Below are 26,158 nucleotides of genomic sequence, written 5' to 3' on the forward strand. Positions count from 1 at the left end.
TAACTACCAATTGGATACCACGAAATTGGGGAGAAAAAGGGTAAAGAATATATATATGAGGAATTGGTGCCTCTAGGGCATTTCAGACAGCTGTTAGGGAATCTTTACACTGAAGAATGTGTTTGTTATTGTGTTTTGCTGCTCATGTATTTTTGTGTATAATAACATGTATTTTAATATTTTATATGGATGTGTAGTTTAATGTGTATATTGTATTTTAATATGGTCTCAGCATTGTCTCCCTGTCAAAATAAAGGTAAAAAATATATATTTTATAAAGAATATTACTAAATCAACAGTGCATGCAGTTATAAACGTAACAGATATTGGATTTATACACTAGACTGACTAGAGCATATAAAAGATCATTACTGACTCAATTATACACAACATGCAGCAGTACAGCGGAGAGATAACAGCAGGAAAGCAACACATTTATTAAATAGGACTTATTTAATTGACTTATAAGACCTTTCAAACGATGACCCATTTTCAACATTCTGATGCTTTCATCTGTCTTATCTGTTAAAGTCGATCAGCCTGTGAGAAACATTCAGTATTCAGTCGATCTTTAACACAATATGTCAACCTTGACATAGTGGATGATCACATGGGTCTGGGTAATACAGGTAATACAGAGGAATATGGAATATTCTGCCATTATTTCCAAAAGACTACAACATGCTTGTGAAATTAATTATTCAGACTAGACTTTTGTAGGAATTTAGAATCCAGTTAGTGAAATATTTGATTTAGAAGCATTTCACACATCAACTGAGGTAACCTCAATCAAAAATCCCTTACCCTATTATGGCCTTACCCCTTCTTTCTTTTTCTTTCCAAAACACTTGAATGTGCTGCCTCTGACCAACTCTCTCGCTATCTCTCTCAGTACGACCTTCTTGACCCTAACCAATCAGGCTTCAAGACGGGTCACTCAACTGAGACTGCTCTCCTCTGTGTCACTGTGGTTCAGTCTCCACACTGCCAAAGCTGACTCGCGCAATTCAATTCAAAGGGCTTTTTTGGCATGGGAAACATTTGTTCACATTGCCAAAGCAAGTGAAATAGATAATAAACAAAAGTTAAATAAACAATATGAATGTAAACATTACACTCACAAAAGTTCCACTCTCCGTTCTCATCCTCCTAGATCTATCTGCTGCCTTCGACACTGTGAACTATCAGATGACACTCAACTACCTTTCTCCTTCCCCCCTTCTGACACCCAGGTGGTGACACGCATCTGCATGCCTGGCAGATATCTCAGCCTGGATGTCGGCCCACCACCTCAAGCTCAACCTCAACAAGACGGAGCTGCTCTTCCTCCCAGGGAGTGCCAAGACCTCTCCATCACAGTTGACAACTCCACAGTGTCCCTCCCAGAGTGCAAAGAAACCCCCTCCCCCTTGCTGATAGCTACTTTATTAAGGAAAAATGTACATACTATGACTGAGATATGTGGTTGTACTACCTAGCTATCTTAAGATGAATGCACTAACTGTAAGTTGCTCTGGATAAGAGCATCTGCTAAATGACGGAAATGTAAATGTAATGGCTTATATAATTAAGGATACTATAATTCATTAATACTATCATTATTAAGGAAAAATTCTGAACTTCTGAATAACATTATACTATTTCTGGGTCATTAAGTTGTACAGATAGCCTACCATACATTTGTATTCACCACGTTTTACTTTATTGGCGTAATGACATGTAGGCTATGTTATGGTTTTCTTTCTCCTCTTCCTCTGAAGAGGAGTTGTAGCAGGGATCGGACCAAAATGCAGCGTGGTTATTTGTATACATCTTTAATAAAGATGAAAACACAAACAGTATACAAAAACAATAACCATGAAAAAACCTAAACAGCCTATCTGGTGCAAACAGAGACAGGAACAATCCCCCACAAACCACTCAAAGAATATGGCTGCCTAAATAAGTTTCCCAATCAGAGACAACGATAAACACCTGCCTCTGATTGAGAACCACTTCAGGCAACCATAGACTTTTCTAGATAACCCCACTGTAGCACAATCCCAATACCTACAAAAACCCCAAGACAAAACACACCACATAATTAACCCATGTCACACCCTGGCCTGACCAAAATAATAAAGAAAACACAAAATACTAAGACCAGGGCGTGACAGAACCCCTCCCCCCCCCCCAAGGTGCGGACTCCTGACCGCACACCTAAACCCATAGGGGAGGGTCCGGGTGGGCATCTGTCCACGGTGGCGGCTCCGGCGCGGGACGTGGACCCCACTCCAACAAAGTCTTAGTCCGCATGCATCACGTCCTTAGATTGGCAACCCTCGCCACCGACCTTGGCTTAGTAACCCTAACCAAGGGCCCCACTGGACTGAGGGACAGCTCGGGACTGGGATAGCTCGGGACTGAGGGGTAGCTCGGGACTAAGGGGTGGCTCGGGACTGAGGGGTGGCTCGGGACTGAGGGGTGGCTCGGGACTGAGGGGTGGCTCGGGACTGAGGGGTGGCTCGGGACTGAGGGGAGGCTCGGGACTGAGGGGTGGCTCGGGACTGAGGGGTGGCTCGGGACTGAGCGGTGGCTCGGGACTGAGCGGTGGCTCGGGACTGAGCGGTGGCTCGGGACTGAGGGGAGGCTCGGGACTGAGGGGAGGCTCGGGACTGAGGGGAGGCTCGGGACTGAGGGGAAGCTCAGGACTGAGAGGAAGCTCGGGACTGAGAGGAAGCTCGGGACTAAGAGGAAGCTCAGGACTAAGAGGAAGCTCAGGACTGAGGGGAAGCTCAGGACTGAGAGGAAACTCAGGACTGAGAGGAAGCTCAGGACTGAGAGGAAGCTCAGGACTGAGAGGAAGCTCAGGACTGAGAGGAAGCTCAGGACTGAGAGGAAGCTCAGGCAGGTAGATGGCTCTCGACCCGAAACCTGCCCCTCCGCTTGCCCTGCCGGAAGCTGGGTCCGCAGTGTGTAGGGCCATTTAAAGTCCTGAGGAGAATAAACGAGGTTTGTTATTGATTATTACTTCCTTCGTATTATCGCATTAACCCCTCGTTTCATGTGTCTCTTCTCAGGCCGGTGGTAGCTGGTCCCATGCAGGAAGGTGAGGTTCCGGAGGTCCCTCCGCCCCCTCTGGACATCGAGGGGTCCTGGCGTACACGATACGAGCTATTCTGGACTCAAGACGCCGGGTGAGGGGCCTGCAGTACCTCGTTGACTGGGAGGGGTACGGTCCGGAAGAGAGGTGCTGGGTCCCGGTGGGGGATATTCTGGATCCATCTATGTTGAGAGAGTTCCATCGAGGCCGGCGTCGGCGCGCTGCGGGAGCTGCGCTTCGGGGGTGGGGGGGTACTGTCACGAATATTACCGAAGGTGGCTCCCCTTCTTGTTTGGGTGGCTCTCGGCGGTCGTCGTCGCCGGTCTACTAGCTGCCACCGATCCTTTGTTCTGTGTTCGTTTGCTTTTGTCTAATTGGTTTCACCTGTTCCTTGTTTGGTGGTTAGGGTGGGGTTATTTAAGTTGGTTTAGCCCGCTTGTTTGTGCGGGCTTGTTATTCTGTATGTGTTAGAGTGGTTAGTGTTTTGTTGGGTTTCTCGCTGTCCTAGTATTTTCACGATAGTGTACATTTTTGTTTTGTAGTTATACCTGGTTTGGTATACTATTTTGTTCCTGTGATTTTTGGACAGTAAAGCGTGTTTTTCCCGCATCCTTTGCTCTCTGCGCCTGACTCCACACCCATTCACTAATTGAGCGTTACAGGCTAATACAACTGTATTCTAATTTCTAGTACAATTTCAAACAGTGCTTTGCCAGTTTCCTTTCATATGATTCAACAATTCGTTAATATATGTTAAAGATTGTCCAAGCCATGGACAGAAACTGATAAATCGTACTATGTCCCGACCAAGACCGTGTCAAAGAAATGGCTACATTGCATTGAGTTGGTGTCACATTATGTAGCCTAATTCAACTGATATCGTAGAATCTGAGGTCAACAAATATGGTGCTAACTATCAAATAACCCAAGTCAAAATGCGTGATAGTTTAATATGCCACATTTGCATCGTCATACGATTGACCGGTGTTTGATTATGCCACAACGTTGCGTTATGTCACTGATGGTTGCACGTGATCACAACTGGTACATTTAGACACATTACGGCGGATATCCCTCGAAGCTTCAAGTGTTACAGAGAGTGAACAAAATTACACAGGGTTACTGTATCTATTTATGTTTTAGTTCTTACCTCGTTATTACTTGATTGTAGACTATAGTTGTTAGACCACTTCTGGTTGTTGACACGAAAAGAGAAGAATACGTACTGTAGTTCTTTAGAAGGACTACATTTTCTGCGTGGACTTTGCTCCCTGGAAGTTGAAGTCTTTTTGCTCAAGCAAAGGCAGCTGATCCGATAAAGATAGGCTATAAAAAGGAATTGTGTGAAGTAAAACAATCTGTTATCAAAATGAAAGGCGTTTCTATCAAAATCCTAGGCCTATATAAAGATGAACCTATTGCAATGCACTTGTATTGCTCTTCAGATGATATACGATCATGTGTGCATGTATAACAGAGATAGTTTACAGTCATATATGATACTGTTAGTAGCCTAGTTAACCGTGGCCCTGAACTAGAATAAGCTTACTTGTCTAGCATTGGGCTATATGCTGTAGGTGACCTGATGGAGAACAGGGGATCAGTTCTTATTGTACTTTAATTGTTTCAGGATTCCAGATGATGGCTTCAATGGTACGAGATCCTTAGTATATTGTTAGTATATTAACTCCTAATTCTATGGGTATGCGTGACTCAGATCAGATTTGATCAGCTGCAGAAGTCGCTGCGTGGAGAGGACGAGGAGGATGTCGAACAAGGTGCGGTGCAAGCGAAGTTGGAAGGGCACAGACTTTAGAGTCCAGGTTGGTAAATAGGCTATAGGCCTACAATCACATGATGCTCTTGATGCTATTTAACTGGCACCACCATATAGTCTCATTAGTAGCATACATAAATAGTAGACTAAAAACACGATTCTGTCCTTTTTCCACAATTTGACTAATATTGCCCAGTTACATCACACATATTATGTCATGCAATCATCCATTCATTTATCCACCATGTGTTTTGTTTTAGACTCATTCATTCAAAATATCCATAATAGCCTGCTGAGCGTATTATTTTAGTGATGGTTCTATACGAATCCTATGTTTACATCACTGCACATGATTTTTTATATTCTTATAAACAGGGTGCAAATAAATAACGCCCCTTTTCTCGTTAAGAATCTAAAATGTACCGGGGTGTGACTGGGGGAAATAGTGCAGAGGGTGACTTTTAATGTTGCTAGTAAATGACAGATTACTCACATCTGTGTGAGACTATGTCATCTGATTCCTGTCTAGTTCGCTCTGTGAAAATACAATGTCGTCATGCTGTGTGATGACTGCTTGATACAGGCACGACGAATGGCCCACAGAATCATTCAACACTATGCAAATGCGCATTTCGAAAACTAGACCCAGCGATACTTTATACTGGGTTATTGCATAATAGTTCATGCTGTTACATTTGCGCTTGTTCCTGTAGAGCTTCTGTTAATAAAAGTGTTTAAAATGAGGTTACTACTCACCTGATATTATTTGTGTAAGTTAGGATGTCGTTTTTAATATTAGGAGGATGCCAATCTGGAGGAGTTAATTACATTTTAATTACAGCTTAATTAATGATTGCAGTTAGCCTGTAGACCAGTGTTTCCCAAACTCGGTCCTGGGGACCCCAAGGGGTGCACGTTTTGTTTTTTTTGCCCTAAAACTACACAGCTGATTCATTACTTAACTCATCATTAAGCTTTCATTATTGGAATCCGCTGTGTAGTGCTAAAAAATTATAAAACAAAAGGCCTATAGGCTCATGTTTTAACAAAAGCCAGGCTACAACATCCACATGCATATAACCTATAACCCACTATTATTTTATATACATTTTAATATGTAGGCCTTTTCTCCAAATATCAAATCACATTAAACGTTATGAATTAATAGTTACAAAGTTGCACTACAATGTAACAGTTAAGACTAGGATCGACTCGATAGTCAATTGACTATACTGTACACCAAACTCGCTCCGCTCGCATTGCAACTTTTGCAGGGACTCTACAGACATGTCGTACACTAGCTGAAGTCAACCTGCAATTTGGCTCAACATTTGAGCCAAAAAACTATTCACAATCGGCAGGGTTTTGTTTCAGAAATAATACACTATATTTTTCCCGTGGACTGAGCACGAATTTGTAACCTTGGATGGGATTTTAGATTTTTCTTCTCACTAATGAACTGAGCTAGTAATGCAGGAGACAGCGACTCTGTCAGGGGCTCAAGATGGCAGATTTTTACTGAGTTCTGAACAGATATCTCGCTTTATTTTTTGCCATGAATAACAGAAGTCCTTGCACCGATGGCCCCTGTATACGAAGGTAATATATGTTTATATCTGAAGTATTTTTGAGGTCAACCGGTCTTGTATAAAATAATGTTGTGAATAAGAAAGAGGCAAGAGAGATAACTGCCTTGCACCCTATCGCTTCTTTGTATTACAAAATGATAGAATGATGCATTTTCTGTTTAGTGTTTAGTTTAGCTCCATAGTAGTTTGATAATATGTATCACTTTGTCATAGTAGTTATTGCTCTGGTTGCAAACATGTAGTGTGACATCGATGGTCGAATCCTTATGTAGGCTACAGTCTGCATCCCTAGCCGTCATAATTATTCTCTTGTGATGTTCCCGTGTGATATCCCACGATTTTAATCCAGTCGGCTACAAATACATTTCAAAATCTTAATTTAAAAGCTATTGCATTTGATTCCAAATAGTCTTGGTGTTGAAATTACACCATTGCTCTATAGCCTACAGAGGAGAGAGAAAGGGCGAGAAGAAAGAACATCGCAGTTCGCACATAGTCACGCAACCGGAGAGCAAATTTAGCCTAATTTATCTCAATTTAAAACCTACACTTTCAATTTCTGGTTAAATGTTTAGTGCTCCATAACGTTTATTCATTTGTGCAAAGATAGATTTTCAACCAAAAGCAAAGACATGCTTATGTAGCCTACTGCTGTTGCTGCATTACGTCTGTGACTAATCCCATTGAGAGAATTGTACTCAGCATGTTTAGGAAAAATGCTATGCCCTAAAGACACGAGTAGAGTGCAATTCTATTTTGTTCTGTTACAATGTCTCACATGGTAAAGAGTCTTAATTCTTGGAATAAGGCAGACCAGATAGAGACAGGTCTCATGGCTATGGTACAATTGTAATTTTCTATACATGTTGTGATGACTACCAGGGCAAATGCTATTTGGTCATCTACTAATATCCATAATCTTTTCATATTATAAACTACTGCACAATACACCTCCCTGCTCTTTAGAATTACACTGCAGATTTTTTGGGGACATACATTCTTGTCATTAACCCCAAAAAAAGGAGCCATTACTTTCTTTTTTGGTTAGGGTGTAATGTGAAAATGTATGTTTTTATTATTGCCGTTTGTCTATTTTACTATTAGTCCGTGCTCCCTCTGCTGGTTTAACTTGGAACATAACCCTTTGTAACAAACCAGTAACTACATATACAATCACGTTTAGTTTGGATGCATTTTTTTGTTGTTGAAAATGTGAAAGTTGGTGTAGGCCTAAATTGTGCCAAAAAACAAATAGTGTAAGGCGTAGTAATTGTTAGGAAGCATGTAATTCCAATTTAGGTCTATATTTTCATGAATTAAAGGCTACAGCTGAAACTATAGTTAGAGAGGGACAAATGACTGATTATTTGGTAGGCAATTCGTTTCACTAGATTTGTGAAACGTAGGCTACATGCATGGTCATATCCTTTATGCCAATCCAGCCAGACTGATTAGTTGCAGACTGGCTTAGAGAGCTCTGCATGTTAAACTCAACAGCCAAATAGGCTTGCATTAGCATGAAAAGGAGAGTTGAAATGAGACTCCACTGTGCAAGGTAATTAGTTGGAATGGTGTTCCCTGGCTTGCCTTTCATCATGGCGAGAAGCTGAGGAATTAATTGTCTACCTTCTCTGTTCTCGCCTGCTATGTGGAGCAGCAGCCAGGAACAGCAATGGAAATAGCCACATCCACTGGTAGAAAATGGTGACAGGGATCATCCGTGTGCAAAGAGACCATCATGATGCTGGAATTCTGTGGACATTCAATAACCAAGACTGAAACGTCTCCCTCCCGAATCTGTAGCCCTATCCTGCAGTCACATGACTGTGGCCTCATGGGTGGAATGTTATTCATATTTTTCAGAATGAATAAACATTATTTCAAAAACCCGCAGAAAATCCGGTGTTTCTATGTGAAACGTTTAAAAAATATATATATCTCAGTCTTCTGTGATGTAATATTGGGGTGAAAACTGAATACATTTCGCCTCTATATCTGACATGGTCCAGGTATCTTCTTTTTTTTAAGCCCATTTTGTTTCAAAGTAGATTTATTTAAGACTATCAAGAAACACTCTGTGTGACCCTGATTTAGCCTACTGTAGTAAAATGTTAAAGGTACTGTGCAGTAGGCACTGCCCCCCCCCCCCCCCCCCCCCTCAAGGTTTTTTCTCATGATCAATTTAGTACCAACAAACCACTGGTATTTGATTTGATCAACAGTGTGCCTATGGAGAAAGAGAATCAAAGGGTAGGTGAGTTAGTGTCTTACGGGACGCTGTGGTAGTGATGGTTCGGAGCCAGATGTGCCAGTCTTGCCGCCCTGGCCTGGCCCCTGCCTCTGTCTCTGCCCTGTTGAGTTTGTGTGTTAGTCTAAGCTCTGGCTGCCCAGCGCCCTGGCTGCCCAGTCTCATAACCCAAACTGACACGTTGATGAATGTATGATGGAGGGAGCAGGATCAGCAGCCCCCAGCTGTGGAAAAGCCAGTATTCAGACACAGACTCATGTCCCAGTCAGGGGAAAGTGGGGGTTGGGTGGGGGGGGGGGGGGGGGGTTATAGAGAGAGGGGGGTCAGTGGACGCCAGACAGCCCAGAGCAGGGCACCAGCTAGCTTAATTTGTGGATCTGTCTCGCAGAGTCTCAGGTCAAACAATATCTTAGAAAGCATTCGCAAGGCCGGAGACACTCTCACTGGAAAATGACAGAGAATAGATCAGAGGCTGCCGCTGAGACGATGATGATGATGATTGTGGTGGTGGTGACAGGGACTGTAGGCTAGCCTAGCACTGCTGTTCATGTGTAGATGTGCGTTTTAATTCTCTGTCGCTCCGAGAGACGTACTAGGAAAAGAGGGAAATGGGGGAGGAGGGAGAGGTTTAGAGACCACTCCCTGTCTTCTATGGGGTGAGTGCCCTTCTTGCTCTGTGTCAGTGGGTATGTAAAGGCAGGGAGAGGGAAAGGCTGAGGTCTGCCACCTCTCTCACTCTGTTGTTGGTAGCTGGCTGATTGGTATCGTCCTCATAGGACTGTGACCCCAGCTTTCATTCCAAGGTCACAGGGTTTCAACTTTGATTAGAATTCCAGCAAAACCACAGGAATTTGGGGCCAAGTCACCCCTTACTAAGTTAGAAATGAGCTCCCGGCGATTATGTTTCAATGCGGAGCGGAGAGTTTTGAGAGTTTAGCTAGTGACATAGCTTGGTTAGTCAGCAGATCTGTGCGTAGTAGTGATCGTCGCTCTCCCTGTGTTGTCGATGCACAGATAGCTCGCTGCGGGAGTTTAAGCCTATCACATGCTTTCACTTTAGCGTGCAGATCTTTCCCCCATCCCCTTTGTGCAGTTGCTTACTTGAAGTCTGCTGGTAAATGTTATGAAAATTGACATGCCGCAGAACGTTACAAGCATCCCCTCTGCATTATTCAAAGTAGTCTATGTGAAAAGGAAATGAAAATCTAGTGTTCACTGTTCAGGTTCTTGGAGGTATTGATTTGTGAAAGCGTGTCATAGAATAAGCTAAGCCAGGGAGAGGTGGGACTAGGAATACGGCAGAATCAATGTGAGTTTGATGAGAGCAGACAGTGAGTGTGTGTTAGCCAGATCTCGGTGGAAGCGGGATGGATATGGGATCCCTCTGATGTGTCTGTCTGGTGAAATGGTTCACAGGTGTGCTGCTCTGGCTGTTTGGTTTGGTGAGGAACAGATGGGCGCGGGTTGAGTTCTGACCGAGCTGAAATGACAGGTTAGAGGTCAGGCTGAACCAAGCATTCACAGGCAAAACATCAGTGGGACTGTAACGCTACTGTGTGTGGCCTATTTCTACAGGCTCTATTCTGTTCTTTCAACATGTTCTTTGAAAACGTTGGTATGGGGACAGATAGAGAGATCAGAACGAGGAGCAATTTATTCCGATTATTTCATTAGTCCAAGTGTGCATCATTCCTCGATTCCTCAAAAAACTCTGGCAACATTCAAGGCTGCAAGGACCACTCCCACTCTCAGTCAGATCTTGGAGGACAGTGTGAGTCTTTGGAGGACAACTCACGTTTTAACGTGAGTTGCTGCTAGTGTGCTCAGTGTTTTGAGGGGGAGTGAGTTTTTGGCTGGGGATGTGCTGCTCAGTGCTGACAGAAGGCATTTCCGTACAGAGTGTTATGCGTGTGCGAAGGCCTTCTTCCAGCAGGCAGTTCTGTTGTTGCTCTGTGTTTGCTGTCAGTTTGTGTAGAGCAGCTGCCTGTGGCTCTGACTCTGACAAGCAGGTCCTGTGCAGTACATCCAGCTCTATCTGGATGCTGTGGTTTGTGTTGGGCCTAAGTATTGTGTGTCTCTGCTTGCTGTTTATTCCATCTTTAAGGACACATTGTCCCTGGATAGAGTAAATGGAACAGAATACGAGCTGTTGGGAAGTTGTATTTGTTAAGATATTCATTGTATAGTCATTTCTGGTTCGTAAAGGCTCATTTTCATTGTGTCTAGTGAGAGAGTCTATTGTCTCTGTCATGGATATGGTATGGGAGAGTCTGGCACAGCGCATGATTTGCTTTTCCCATGACTTCTGTGCAGCAGAACGGCAGAGCTTCGAGGTGGCAATCTTTCTGTGTGTTTTTTTGTGTTGCCTCCTCAGGCCTGGTTGCCTGGTGATTCCAGCAGCTCTCCTCCATGTCCCCACCCTGCTCCTTCCCCACCCCCAAATACCGCTCTGTTTGATTGTGAGATGAGAAGCCATTGGTAAGCTCAGACTCAACCCATGTGACACCAATGGACACCATCTGATGGGCAGATTGGAAGCCCGGTTTGTGGGTGGGGGATTGTTTAGGGCCTGTAGGGGCTTCTGTAGCGACAGCTTTTGTGCTCTCATAATCTTGCCTCCCACCCCTCCCTCCCCTATCGTCCCGGCCCACCCCACCTCAGGCCACCCCAGCCCACCCCACCCCAGCCCACCCCACATACCAGCCTGTTTGGGGGTGGACATTGTCCAGGCCCTTAATCCTATTGTTTTGGATAATATCCCCCCCATACCCAGTGCATTTGGCATGGCATTCTTTGGAAGAACAACAGACTGGTTCTTTATCACAGACATGGTCTTCTAGCCTTTCATCATGGCATGTTACATTACACTCATGGAGCCAGGGCCCAATACTGTCCAATGATCCCACTGGGCACAGACGTCAATTCAACATCTATTCCATGTTGGTTCAGTGTAATTTTATTGAAATTATGTGGAAACAATGTTGATTCAAACAGTGTATGCTCAGTAGGATATCTTCAACATTGTGTATAGACTACAGTCTACAGTATCTAAAGGATTGTTATTGCTGGATGGGTACAGTACAGTTACTGCACAAAGGGAACAGCACATATTTTAACTGCCCAGTTGCCCACCCTCTTCTATTCGTTTCAATGGGAGCTTTTCAAAGTGAAAAATGTATGGCCATTTTTAATGAAGGCTTTCATGTTCTCTGTCTTCTTTCCTCTACTTCAGAGAGAGAGGGGGGGGGGGAGAGAGAGGGAGGGAGAGAGAGGGAGGGGAGAATGAGGGGGGAGAGTGAGAGAGGGGAGGGAGGGAGAGAGAGGGGGGGAGGAGGGGAGAGAGAGGGGAGGGAGGGAGAGAGAGGGGGGAGAGAGGGAGAGAGAGGGGGGAGGGAGGGAGAGAGAGAGAGAGAGGGGGGAGGGAGAGAGAGAGAGGGGGGAGAGAGAGAGGGGGGGAGAGAGGGGGGAGGGAGAGAGAGAGGGGGGAGAGGGGGGAGGGAGAGAGGGGGGAGGGAGAGCGAGAGAGGGGGGAGGGAGAGAGAGGGGGGGAGAGAGAGGGGGAGGGAGGGAGAGAGAGGGGGGGAGAGGGAGAGAGAGGGGGAGGGAGGGGGAGAGAGAGAGAGGGGGAGGGAGAGAGAGAGAGGGGGGAGAGAGGGGAGAGGGAGAGAGAGGGGGGGAGGGAGAGAGAGGGGTGAGGGAGAGAGAGAGGGGGGAGGGAGAGAGAGAGGGGGGAGAGGGGGAGGGAGAGAGAGGGGGGAGGGAGAGAGGGGGAGGGAGAGAGAGGGGGGGAGAGGGGGGGGGGAGAGAGAGAGAGAGGGGGGAGAGAGAGAGGGGGGAGGGCGAGAGAGAGGGGGAGCATGGTTTAGTGTAGACAGATATATATATATATATATATAGATAGATAGATAGATAGATAGATAGATAGATAGATAGATAGATAGATAGATAGATAGATAGATAGATAGACAGTACCAGTCAAGAGTTTGGACACACCTACTCATTCCAGGGTTTTTCTTTATTTGTACTATTTTCTACATTGTAGAATAATAGTGATGACATCAAAACTATTAAATAACACATATGGAATCATGTAGTAACCAAAAAAGTGTTCAACAAATCAAAGTATATTTTATATTTGAGACTCTTCAAAGTAGCCACCCTTTGCCTTGATGACAGCTTTGTACACTCTTGGCATTCTCTAAACCAGCATCATGAGGTAATCACCTGGAATGCATTTCAATCAACAAGTGTGCCTTGTTAAAAGTTAATTTGTGGATTTCTTTTCCTTAATGCGTTTGAGACAATCAGTTGTGTTGTGGCAAGGTACGGGTGGTATACAGAAGATAGCCCTATTTGGTAAAATACCAAGTCCATATTATGGCAAGAACAGCTCAAATAAGCAAAGAGAAACGACAGTTCATCATTAGTTTAAGACATGTCAGCCAATCCGGAAAATGTCAAGGACTTTGAAAGTTTCTTCAAGTGCAGTCGCAAAAACCATCAAGCACTATGATGAAACTGGCTCTCATGAGGACCGCCACTGGAAAGGAAGACCCAGAGTTACCTCTGCTGCAGACGTTAAATTCATTAAAGTTAACTGCACCTCAGATTGCAGCCCAAATGAATGCTTCACAGAGTTCAAGTAACAGACACATCTCAACGTCAACTGTTCAGAGGAGATTGCGTGAATCAGGCCTTCATGGTCAAATTGCTGAAATAAACCACTACTAAAGGACACAATAAGAAGAAAAGACTTGCTTGGTCCAAGAAACATGAGCAATGGACATTAGACATTAGATATTCCAACCGCCGTGTCTTTGTGAGACTCAGATAGGTGAGCTGGATGATCTCTGCATGTGTGGTTCCCACATGAAGCATGGAGGAGGAGGTGTGATGGTGTGGGGGTGTTTTGCTAGTGACACTAACATTGATTTATTTAGAATTCAAGGCACACTTAACCAGCATGGCTACCATAGCATTCTGCAGCGATATGCCATCCCATCTGGTTTGCGCTTAGTGGGACATTTGTTTTTCAACAGGAAAATGACCCACAACACACCTCCAAGCAGTATAAGGGCCATTTGACCAAGAAGGAGAGTGATGGAGTGCTGTATCAGATGACATGGCCTCCACAATCACCCAAACTCGACCCAATTGAGATTGTTTGGGATGAGTTGGACCGCAGAGTGAAGGAAAAGCAGCCAACAAGTGCTCAGCATATGTGGGAACTCCTTTAAGACTGTTGGAAAAGCATTCCTCGCGAAGCTGGTTGAGAGAATGCCAAGAGTGTGTAAAGCTACTTTGAAGAATCTAAAATGTTTAACACTTTTCCGGTTGCTACATGATTCTATATGTGTTATTTCATAGTTTTGATGTCTTCACTATTTTTCTACAATGTAGAAAATAGTAAAAACTAAGAAAAATCCTTGAATGAGTAGGTCGAGAGAGAGAGAGAGAGAGAGAGAGAGAGAGAGAGAGAGAGAGAGAGAGAAAGAGAGAAATGAGATAGACAGAGAGAAGCATTGTGCACTAGAGGAAGTAACGATTGGAAAAGCACTGGGCAGAGTTACAGCAGAGTTGGCCTTACCAACACAACAGAGAGCGAGCCCACCGTGTAGGTTGACGGAGCGAGAGAGTATGGGCCGTTCTTGGTCACGGAAGGGAAGCGGAGCGTCGTCCGGCTGGCTGGCGGAGGGCTGGCAGCCCCTTCACAGATGGCTGCAGGTACAGCGACACACTTGGCTGATAACCAAAGGACTTCAAATGGCCAGATGTGCTGTCTGCGGCTGCCCCAGGGGGAGGGAGAAGGGACGGACACAGCTCACACTACAGAGAGAGACTGGGCCAATCAAGGGAATCAACAGGAATGGAAATGACCAGCACACACTTTACGTTCTGCTTGCTGTCTTTCCTCTCTGTCTGTTTTTCCTTTATATATCACCCTTTCTCCTTTATCTATCACCCTTTCTCCTTTATCTATCACCCTTTCTCCTTTATCTATCACCCTTTCTCCTTTATCTATCACCCTTTCTCCTTTATATATCACCCTTTCTCCTTTATCTATCACCCTTTCTCCTTTATCTATCACCCTTTCTCCTTTATATATCACCCTTTCTCCTTTATATATCACCCTTTCTCCTTTATCTATCACCCTTTCTCCTTTATATATCACCCTTTCTCCTTTATCTATCACCCTTTCTCCTTTATCTATCACCCTTTCTCCTTTATATATCACCCTTTCTCCTTTATCTATCACCCTTTCTCCTTTATATATCACCCTTTCTCCTTTATATATCACCCTTTCTCCTTTATCTATCACCCTTTCTCCTTTATCTATCACCCTTTCTCCTTTATCTTTCACCCTTTCTCCTTTATATATCACCCTTTCTCCTTTATCTATCACCCTTTCTCCTTTATATATCACCCTTTCTCCTTTATCTATCACCCTTTCTCCTTTATCTATCACCCTTTCTCCTTTATCTATCACCCTTTCTCCTTTATCTATCACCCTTTCTCCTTTATATATCACCCTTTCTCCTTTATATATCACCCTTTCTCCTTTATCTATCACCCTTTCTCCTTTATCTATCACCCTTTCTCCTTTATCTATCACCCTTTCTCCTTTATCTATCACCCTTTCTCCTTTATCTATCACCCTTTCTCCTTTATATATCACCCTTTCTCCTTTATATATCACCCTTTCTCCTTTATCTATCACCCTTTCTCCTTTATCTATCACCCTTTCTCCTTTATCTATCACCCTTTCTCCTTTATATATCACCCTTTCTCCTTTATCTATCACCCTTTCTCCTTTATATATCACCCTTTCTCCTTTATCTATCACCCTTTCTCCTTTATCTATCACCCTTTCTCCTTTATCTTTCACCCTTTCTCCTTTTTCTTTCACCTCTCTTCGTTTTCAGCTCTTTCGTTTCTGCTGGATCACTGACGAATCACCTAGTTGGTGTTGCTCAGTCTATCGCTGACGTGTGTGTGGTCAACATTACCCTCAAAGACTCAGATATTGCTGGCTTTGATGGTGTGATGTAGCGTAGAGGGAACGCTGACACCAGATCACTGATTCAACTGGCCTCTGGGTTCTCCATTCGTGCTGACAGGAAAATACAAAGCTAAAGAAAAGAATGTACCCCAGGCCACAGTTCAGATACTTTCCCAAATTTGACTTCATCCCATGATTATCTCTTTAGTGCATTTTGAAACTATAATGGCCTCATGCTTTCGTCACTGTCATAGCTGCCCGAAATAGAAAAGAATGTAACTTTATATTCAAAGAAAAATGAGATTCTTCGTTTTTTTCTTTGACTTTTCACTCGTCTTCATATATATTTCTTTGATAGCCAGTTGGTTATTATTATTTCAAGGCCTCATTCATGACTACATAGACCAGGCTTTCAGTCCTTTAAAACCACTCCTCACTTCAAAGCCTGAGGCACATGGGTATAAACAGCTCTGCCTGACTGCTCTTAGAACTGACCCTTCTTTTCAGAGCGAGTTAGAGAGAAAGGGGGAAATGAAGGAGAGACCGAGGGGGGGTGGAGAGAACCATGGGCCTCCGTGGTGCTCTCAGAGGTCGTGGGGGGTGCAGGGGAGGAGGAGGGGAGTGCAGAAGGGTTGCAGGGGTGCACCCGTCTCCTCTAACCTGTCTCCTCACATTGAGCATTGGCACACACACACGCAAACACACGTACAGGCACCCCTCGTCCTCCATGATGGGCCGTGGCAGCTGTGCGCTCAGGCAGGGGCTAGCAAAAGCTCTGGCTTTTCAGAGAATGCGCCTCAGAAAAAGGGCAAGACCTGACCTTTAGATATATGAAAGCTTGTCCTCCATCTCCGGCACTGCAGGACTGTTGTTCTTGCCTCGTTAACTTCCTGAAATAGACAGAGTCAGGGAGTTGAGGCCTGGCCTCCGCCCTAGTAGCTGATATGATGCTTATTGGCTTGCAGACAGTGTGGTCACTAACAGTGATGCTTGGCTATTTACATAGCTTGTTTTGGATGTTATGTGTATTTGCAGATCTGGTTTCAAATGCATTTTGAAATGATTTCAAATACTTTAGCTGGGCTTGATTGAGCTTGCCTGGAGCAATGGAAGTTATTGAATAGTGTAAACTCGCCCATCGAGCACTCCAGGCAGGCTAAAGCAAACCCTCAAAGTATTTGAAAGATTTTAGAGTTGTACCCAGGTCTGGTTATTTGTGATCATACTCACTGTAAATATCCTTGAAGTCCTTATGTTGCATAGGCTGTGAACCAGACTGTGTGGAGAGCTGAGTTGGCTGCTTGGCTGGTTTCCCTCATTACCTCAGCAGTTATGTCACCAGACAGTCTCTGCCATGTTTAGCGGGCATTGAGGTGAAAACTCTATACCCTCCTCAAATGGTAGGTGTAATTCACGTGAGTTGGTGTGTCGCCGTGTGGCCGTGGCTGTCTGCTTGATATGGGTCTGTTGCTGTGGCCTCTCCTGGATTCTGTGAAGAGAGTGGGAGGGTCTTCCAGAGAGGGAGCTACTCCCCTGTTCAGAGAACCACCAGTTAGTTCATTGGAACAGGAACCAAGCTGCTAAATGACTGCACCACGGCCCTTTCCTGGTCTTCAGCTCAGTTTCAACCCCCTCCCCTGAAATATCATGCCCCTTGTCACCTGGGGAAGCATGTGTGCCATGATCTGCCTCATCCCTAAGTTATATGTGACAACAGAAAGGAATAGGAGGAGGTGGAGACAAGGAATAAGGAAAGGAAAGGCTAACCACACGTGGGTATTGATTGTTTGCTCTGGCGTGTGAGGGATAAAGAGCTTCAAGACAGGGGCTGTTGTCCCCTCCACGACTGGCCATCTCAGAGCAGAGCAGGGAGTGGGAGTAGCACTAGTCTCTTATCATTATCCGACACATTGACTCAATGGCATCCCTACAACACATTCTGTATTTCAGTCCAATCTGCACTCCAGCAGACAAGACCAGGCTAATAGGCCAGCCCACTTCCCCGAAAATGCTGCTGCTCAAAATCAAACATGTTTTGAAAACACCTTGCCTGCCTCTCTGCTGATTGGTCGCTGGGTGACTCATCGGGTATGACTGGTTCTTCTGTGGTCGGGGTTCACCGCCCGACGAGGCAGAGACGCAGGGGCGGGCTATGGGTGTCTGTCACCCAAAATACCTGCTGGGCTTTGTGGGCACACGCACACGTACACACACCCACTGTATTTGGTTCATTCCTGGCAGGGTGTTGAGACCAGGCTGGGCTGTACAGTTTCTCCAATGGGTGGGAGTTGTACCGGCGTACAGGCGTAGCTCCATCAGTTTGTTGGAGATTAGTGCAGAGCTGTTGACCCCTGGGTTCCTCCTTGGCCCCTGGCGCCTGTGTTAAAGCACACCCATAACCCCAGGAAATGCTCCTCCATAGTGGACTGGACTGGACTGGTTGGTGCTTCTTGATGTCTATGAAACCACAATCTATGTCTCTCTTTTCTCTTTCTCTCTCCCTCTCTCTCTCTCTCTCTCTCTTTCACTCTCTCTTTCACTCTCTGTCTCTCTCTCACTCTCTGTCTCTCTCTTTCATTCTCTCTTTCACTCTCTCTCTCTCTCTCTCTCTCTCTCTCTCACTCGCTCTCTCTTTTCTCTATTTTCTCTCTCTCTCCCTGCCATCTTCAGCACAGTATCATGGAGGGCATGGATGATTTAAATCCTGCTCTGCTCATAATATTGAAAATGAAACAAGTGCAAAGCCATTAAAATACTTTCCCAATGACAATCATATTAGGGTAATACAAATGTGCCCCTTCGCAAATGCTATTACTATCTGTCTGCAACCCAGTTAATTTACAAACCATGTATTTTCTCTGTGATTGTTTATGGCCTTATTCCCTCTGCTTGGTATCTTTGTCTTGTTCTACTTGTCTGTTGATTGTTTGGTCTGGGTCGATAATTACATTTCATTGGAAAATGTTAGACTGATCCACAATCTGATTCTGGTCTATGACAGTTAATGGTTTCTTCAGAAATCTTTACATGCCACAGGGTCATTATTGGTCGATCTTTAGATTGAATTATGGTGGTTGATATGTTGTCTGTGTGTGTCTGTGTTCGTGTGTGCATGTGTGTCCTCAGTCTGTCTCTCTCTGGGGTTTTGTAACCTGGCACAGCAGCCTTTGATCAGCTCTTGCAGCACTGCAAGAACTGCAAACATGCCACCTCAACGTGCACACACACACACACACACACACACACACACACACACACACACACACACACACACACACACACGATTATATCATATATCGTTAGACTGCCTTGGTGTCTGAATGTTTAGGCCTACGTATCTATAGATACAAACAATAACCTGCTGTCCTGCAGCTCGTTAGGAGTGAGTGGGAGAGAACCTGCAGTGGAGGTCGGTACTGTCGGGTCGGTACTGTACATGGGTGATAAGCAGAGAGAAGAAAGGCAGGCTGCTTATCAGGTGTGTGTCCCTGCATGGCCTCGCTGTGTTTGCCTGGTGTCCTGAAGCAGTAGTTAAAAGAGAGCCGTTTTGAGAGGGATGGTGGGGTTCAATGCCTAGTGTAGCAGCAATGTTACGCTTTCTCCCTTTCTATTTTCTCTTTCCATCTTTCTGTTTCTGTCTCTCACTCTCTCTTGCACTGTCTCGCTATGTTTCTGTCTCTCTCTCTCTCTCTTGCTGTCTCTATTAGAGGTTGACCGATTAATCGGAATGGCCGAGTAATTAGGGCTTTTCAAGTTTTCATAACAATCGGAAATCTGTATTTTTGGACACCGATTTGGCCGATTTTATTTAATCTTTATTTAACTAGGCAAGTCAGTTAAGAACACATTCTTATTTTCAATGACGGCCTAGGAACGGTGGGTTAACTGCCTCGTTCAGGGGCAGAACAACAGATTTTTACCTTGTCAGCTCAGGGGATTCAATCTTGCAACCTTACAGTTAACTTGTCCAACGCTCTAGCCACCTGCCTCTCATTGCACTCCGCGAGGAGACTGCCTGTTACGCGAATGCAGTAAGCCAAGGTAAGTTGCTAGCTAGCATTAAACCTATCTTATGAAAAACAATCAATCATAATCACAAGTTAACTACACATGGTTGATGATATTACTAGTTTATCTAGCGTGTCCTGCGTAGCATATAATCGATGCGGTGCGTATCGTTGCTCCAATGTGTACCTAACCATAAACATCAATGCCTTTCTTAAAATCAATACACAGAAGTATATATTTTTAAACCTGCATATTTAGCTAAAAGAAATCCAGGTTAGCAGGCAATATTAACCAGGTGAAATTGTGTCACTTCTCTTGCGTTCATTGCACGCAGAGTCAGTGTATATGCATCAGTTTGGGCCGCCTAATTTGCCAGAATGTTACGTAATTATGACATAACATTGAAAGTTGTGCAATGTAACAGGAATATTTAGACTTTTGGTTGCCACCCATTAGATTAAATACGGAACGGTTCCGTATTTCACTGAAAGAATAAACGTCTTGCCATATTAAAGACCTAAGGCTCGTATTTCTGTGTGTTATCATGTTATAACTAAGTCTATGATTTGATAGAGCAGTCTGACTGAGTGATGGTAGGCACCAGCAGGCTCATAAGCATTCATTCAAAAAGCACTTTCGTGCGTTTTGCCAGCAGCTGGTTATGACTTCAAGCCTGAGATTAGGCTGGTGTAACCGACGTGAAATGGCTAGCTAGTTAGCGGGGTGCGCGCTAATAGCGTTTCAAACGTCACTCACTCTGAGACTTGGAGTGGTTGTTCCCCTTGCTCTGCATGGGTAACGCTGCTTCGAGGGTGGCTGTTGTCGTTGTGTTCCTGGTTCGAGCCCAGGTAGGAGCGAGGAGAGGGACGGAAGCTATACTGTTACACTGGCAATACTAAAGTGCCTATAAGAACATCCAATAGTCAAAGGTTAATGAAATACAAATGGTATAGAGAGAAATAGTCCTATAATTCCTAAAATAACTACAACCTAAAACTTCTTACCTGGGAATATTGAAGACTCATGTTAAAAGGAACCACCAGCTTTCATATGTTCTCATGTTCTGAGCAAGGAACTTAAACGTTAGCTTTCTTACATGGCACATATTGCACTTTTACTTTCTTCTCCAACACTTTGTTTTTGCATTATTTAAACCAAATTGAACATGTTTCATTATTTATTTGAGGCTAAATTGATTTTATTGATGTAATATATTAAATTAAAAATAAGTGTTCATTCAATATTGTTGTAATTGTCATTATTACAAATAAATGTAAAAATTGTCCGATTAATCGGTATCGGCTTTTTTGGTCCTCCAATAATCGGTATCGGCGATGAAAAATCATAATCGGTCTGGTTCTTTGTCTGTCTGTCTGTCTGTCTGTCTGTCTGTCTCTGTCTGTCTGTCTGTCTGTCTGTCTGTCTGTCTGTCTGTCTGTCTGCCTGCCTGCCTGCCTGCCTGCCTGCATGTCTGTCTGCCTGCCTGTCTCTCTCTCTATTTCCCTCTCTCTCACTGTCTCTGTAGAGAGGAAGTTGGGTGCTGTGCTTTGTACAATTGCCCTGCTCGTGATTTTTCATTAATAAGAAAGACTGCTCAAATAGAGCTCATGCTGCCATCGCCCTGTACCCCTCTCCTCTCTCCCCCCTCCCTCTCCCAAGGCTAGGGTTGCAAAATTCTGGGAACTTTAAATAATCTATTGAAATGTGTCTAATAAATAAACAGGCAGAGGTTAGGCTGTGGCAGAATGAAACCATGCCAAAGGTGCCTCATAGAGGTGGCTTTTTATAGCGTCTGCACTTTACATGTGAATAACAAGCTGTAATCTATTATCTAACCACTGCTGAGCGGCTGCTTTGTTTTTCGTTTAGATGCGTGTTCATGGCCACCACCTAGGTAGTAGACTATTTGTTATTCATTATAAAGACGATTTGGAATGCATTGGCTACAAGTGACCTTATGGATTTGTGTTGTAGCATGTGTGTATGGTAGCTAGTCCGCCAGCAGTAGTTACCTGTAGGTTGAACAGGAACTTTGTTGTGTACTGAGGCTGTGGCCTGCTAACTAGCTGTCCCTGACTGCCTCTCTGAGGAATTATTCTATAAATAAGCTGAGATGGGAGCTATAAAAGTGGACCGGGTGGTCAATAGTGGCCTGGAGTAGTGTGTGTTTATGTGAGACAGTGGGGGAGCGACAGGCCCTAGCACCCCCTCTAAGGACTGTTCCAGGCAGACAGACTCACAAGGCCAGGCTGAATGACATGGCTTATTGGCTTGCTCCAAACAGACAATATGTTCCTCTTCACCGCTGCATTCATTTTCACCTCCAGTCCCCTGAGAGGTTGGCTTGCTCTGTGCTGCTTATGGCACAGGAGAGGCTCTGCTGTGGGACCTGAAGGACGGGTGTGGACAGACGGACAGACAAGAGAGTCAGAGAGAGTCTCTCTCTCCTGGAAGGGGGGTGGATAGCGATGACCCTGATGCTGAGTAGAGTGGACAGCAGAGAAGGGTAGGGGTTGGAGGGGTTCTGCTCCCTCTCTTCTCTCACGCCACTGTCCCCATCAGAGCCGAGGGGAGCTAATGCTTTGTCTCGACGGACAGAGGTCAAGTCATTAACCAGTGATCTGCCCCCCATGCGCTCTGATGATTCCTACAGATGCCTTAATGTCCTGGATCATCCCTAAGAGACAGACAACCCTCAGATGGGCCTCTGGTGATCTCTTGCAGACTGCACATGGACTCCTTGTCCAGTGTCCAGCTTGTCCATTCTGCTGAGGGGGATGGTTCAGGACCATGGACATAGAGTTCCAGGTCTTAACTTGGACTTAGTTTCTGCTACATTCACAGAGGGTTAGCTCTGAGAAGGGTCCCGCTATGACTGAGGAAGGGTTGTGTATTTGATTCCTCCTCTCTCCTCTAGATAAGAGTGCTGCACGGCTCGTTGTCATGCATACCACTATACAGGCCTTTATTAAAACGGCCAAGCACACAGGACCCAGTCAGATCAAGAGGGCCTCCAGCCTTTCTTTCCCCCTCCTTCCTTCCATCCTCCCTCCGTCGGCCTCCCGCGCACACTCTTAGGGAAAAAAATATTATATTTTACTTTTATTTAACTAGGCAAGTCAGAACAAATTTTTCTTTTCAATGACGGCCTGGGAACAGTGAGTTAACTGCCTTGTTCAGGGGCAGAACAACAGATTTTTACCTTGTCAGCTCGGGGATTTGATCTTGCAACCTTTCAGTTACTATTCCAACACTCTAACCACTAGGCTACCTGTCTAAATGTATTTTTTTGGGCTGCCCCATAGGAGAACCCTTTGAAGAACCCTTTCTGGTTCCATGTAGAACCCTTCCGGGTTCAATAATGAACCATGTTGGTTCCATGTAGAACCCTTGCCGAGGGAACCCCTTTGGAACCCTTTTTTCTAAGAGTGCAGAATAGAGTTGATCCTCCCAAAAAGCAGATGAACCTTTGAAAGAGGACATAATCCCCCCTGAAGACATTGAACATTACCATTTCAGCATACTGCCTCTGAACAGGGGGAAGTGCCACTGTGGAATGCTGCTTAATTGCAGTGCACTAAACACACCATGCTCTTTAAGGTATTTTAAATGGAGAGGCAGGCTACTCAAGGCATTCCAACATTGTAAATGTCAAACAATGGGCCCTTTACTGTTTTGTGTTTGGCACAGAGTTCAGAAATTCAAACAAATGAGGGCATTTGGAAGCTTTGTAGACTACAACGTTGGTTTAAATATAAAAAGCCAACAATTAACAACAACAAAAAGGGAGGTGGTTGTTACGTGTTCAGGGTTCAGATTTGAAACAGTGTTGAAGTTAAGTGGCGATTCAATACGGTGATTAATGCGTTCCGACATTCCAGTGAGGTACTATTGTGCACATTGTTGCCTATGCATGTTGTTCAGAGATAACGTTCCAGCCGTTTGACCCTATTCTGTTTGTTCATTTAAATACTTATCTGTCTCTAAGTCAGTTACTCTTTATTCAACCCTTCAGTTGTGTTAACTGTAACTTTCCCTGCTCTCAGAGTTGCCCTAGTGAGTCATGGATACGTTGAATTCGCCATGTTTCGTAAGTATTTAATCAGAATATATCTGTTCAGATTCCCAAGTATTTCCTCAGAATATACAGTTTCCCAAGTTAGGCAAGTCTCCTGGCTGGCGCCTACATTTACCCATGTGGCTCAAGTTTGGACACCTATAACAGAACAGTAACCAACAGGAGTCAATGACTGATAACTAACGTCAGTTTGAGGGGAATTTCAGATGGCGATGGCGCTGCTATGGAAAGAGCCGTTACAATTTGAGCCTAAAGCCATAATCCCAAAGCTGCCTGGCTGATGCAGTTACTGTTGGTCATCCCTAATCATAGTGCTATAATCCTGGAATGTTCCATCACCGTCAGAACAGTAGGCCAATGCTCCATCGTATCTTATTCTCCTCCCATAGGCTCTCAGTCAGTCCCACGCAGCAGCAGCAGCACCGGTGACTAGTGACTACGGTGCCCAAATTATTTTGAGCAGCAAAGTGCCCAGCTAAGGAATCGGTGGGTAATCCAAGTGACATCTGGCCCTGGTGTCTTATGTGATTAGCTGAGTGCCTTGCTCCTAATAGCCCAGCGGACAGTCTTCATTACTCCATCCATCCACACGTTGTTACAAAGCGGCCTGGTGGGTCTAAATTCTACAGCGGCCGTCCACACAGACCAGTCCGGAGTGGGGGACAGAGAGGGGTGTCTAGGGCTATAGGGGAACCCTTAGGCAAGACGAGTAGTTTGATTAAGCTTCAGTCTAGCAAGTAGCCCCTGGTAATATGTTTGAAGGGATAGCGTGGGGTTTCGTCAATGAAGCCCTTTAACTGCTTCTCCAGAGTCAGATGAACTCGTGAGTATCATGGTTATGTATCTGCATCCAGTATGTAGGAAGTTAGGGGTAGTTTCACGAGCCAATGCTAACTAACTTACCACAAAGACTGGAAGTCTTCGGGTACAGCTAGCGTACCAAGGGCAAGGGCCTCATTGCCAAAATCCTGAACTATTCCTTTAATCAACAAGCCTACAGCCGTCGGCTTCAGTGTGCAGCATTAAGGTTAAGACCAGATGACCGTTAGGATGACCAGTGTCCCTGGCTATATCGGGTCAGACAGACATTTGTTAGGAGGGAAGGAAGGAGGAAGAGGAGGGAGGAGGATGAAGAGGAGGAGAGGAGATTTGCAGTGAATTAATAATCTATCAGAACTCAAAAATTGAATAATGACAGAGTGACTAAGCACGTCTCCTCCCTCCGCTCCCTGTCCCCAACACACTCCTGAATCATCATTTCGGGAACTCCTCCGAAACGTTGGGGAAATGTTCTACTCATTAGCTCCTGGATCTCTGCACAGCCTCTTCTCTTCAGAGTCAATGTGTGCTTAGTCATCTATAATGAGACAGGAAAGCATGATTGGTTTTAGCATTAGGCTAGGGCTATGTCTGGTACTGTATATACTGTACTCACTGTGTGTTTAGTCATCTATAATGAGACAGGAAAGCATGATTGGTTTTAGCATTAGGCTAGGGCTATGTCTGGTACTGTATATACTGTACTCACTGTGTGCATGCGTGGGTGTTTAAGGATTTTGAGTATGTGTGTGGATTTTGTTTATGTTTACAAATGGCATTGTGAGTGTGAGTGAAGATGTACACAGTGGTAGCTCTTAAATGTGTTAGTACACTAATTCGTGGTACATGGGAGACTGTAAATATAGCAGTACCGAGGCCTGCATGTAAGCAAGCTTGTGCTGCAATAATAATTTCAGTGCTACAAACATCATTGCTAAAAACCCTGTTTGAGCTGGTTATTTTTGTGCCCTTTTTTGCTTCTGAGGCAGCCGATTCCCACGAGCTCAGTGCCTCGCAGTTTACCGTTTTGATTTGTTGTCTTCAGGATCTGAGGTTAAGATGGAGTTGAAATGCTTCTCTGTTGTCTGGAAAGTAGATGAAGGTTTTTCTCTCTCCCTCTCTTTCTCTGTACCAACAGATGCAGGGTCTGGGTTGTCATTTTGCTTTTTGCGGAGGAAATTTCTATCATTCCTTGAAACATTTTGGTGCACATTTCTGTATTCCTCTGATGATTCTCTGAGCTCCCTATGAATGAGTATTTGCAAGAGCTCTGTTTACATTAGTCCAGATGGGAACAGAAGAGAAATGGTATTTCCTCTGAATATATATCATATCTATATAGTCATCATTCATACACAAAGTTCCTGTTTAAACCTTATATGTATCCTATAATGAAGCACGTCCCAATACTGGATTTAAGTGATAATGCTGCACCTGTGTTTGGAGGATATGTTGGCACGGGTGTTGCCAATATATCCTACAAACATGGGCTTTGAGGGCATTATCACTTTTATTCAACGGGTTACCAACATATTCAAGTAATGATTGACTTATTTT

General features: G+C 44.5%; 2 protein-coding genes across 47 annotated transcripts in view; one reads left to right on the plus strand and one right to left on the minus strand.

Annotated features, from left to right (window-relative positions):
- The window catches only part of LOC110532319 (thromboxane-A synthase), a 108,775-nt gene extending 104,373 nt beyond the window's left edge, over positions 1-4,402 (minus strand). Inside the window, 1 exon segment of the mRNA XM_036977694.2 lies at positions 4,233-4,402. The gene's annotated coding sequence lies outside the window, so the exon portion shown is untranslated.
- Positions 4,403-6,058: 1,656 nt separating this feature from the next.
- Positions 6,059-26,158, plus strand: part of LOC110532326 (homeodomain-interacting protein kinase 2) — a 107,581-nt gene continuing 87,481 nt past the window's right edge. For 27 of the 46 annotated variants that reach the window (XR_016495132.1, XR_016495150.1, XR_016495133.1 and 24 more), the window contains exon 1: positions 6,059-6,458. Coding sequence is in view for 30 of the 46 variants with exons in the window: in XM_036977712.2 (XP_036833607.2) it covers positions 6,440-6,458 (19 nt within the window). In the remaining 16 variants the exon portion in view is untranslated. The remainder of the gene's footprint in view (positions 6,459-26,158) is intronic. The other 19 variants (XR_016495129.1, XR_016495147.1, XR_005051748.2 and 16 more) reach the window with 1 other exon arrangement.

The sequence above is a fragment of the Oncorhynchus mykiss genome, chromosome 1 (assembly GCF_057628025.1).
Source record: "Oncorhynchus mykiss isolate SJ-2025 chromosome 1, ASM5762802v1, whole genome shotgun sequence".
In the NCBI taxonomy this organism is placed as follows: Eukaryota; Metazoa; Chordata; class Actinopteri; order Salmoniformes; family Salmonidae; genus Oncorhynchus; species Oncorhynchus mykiss.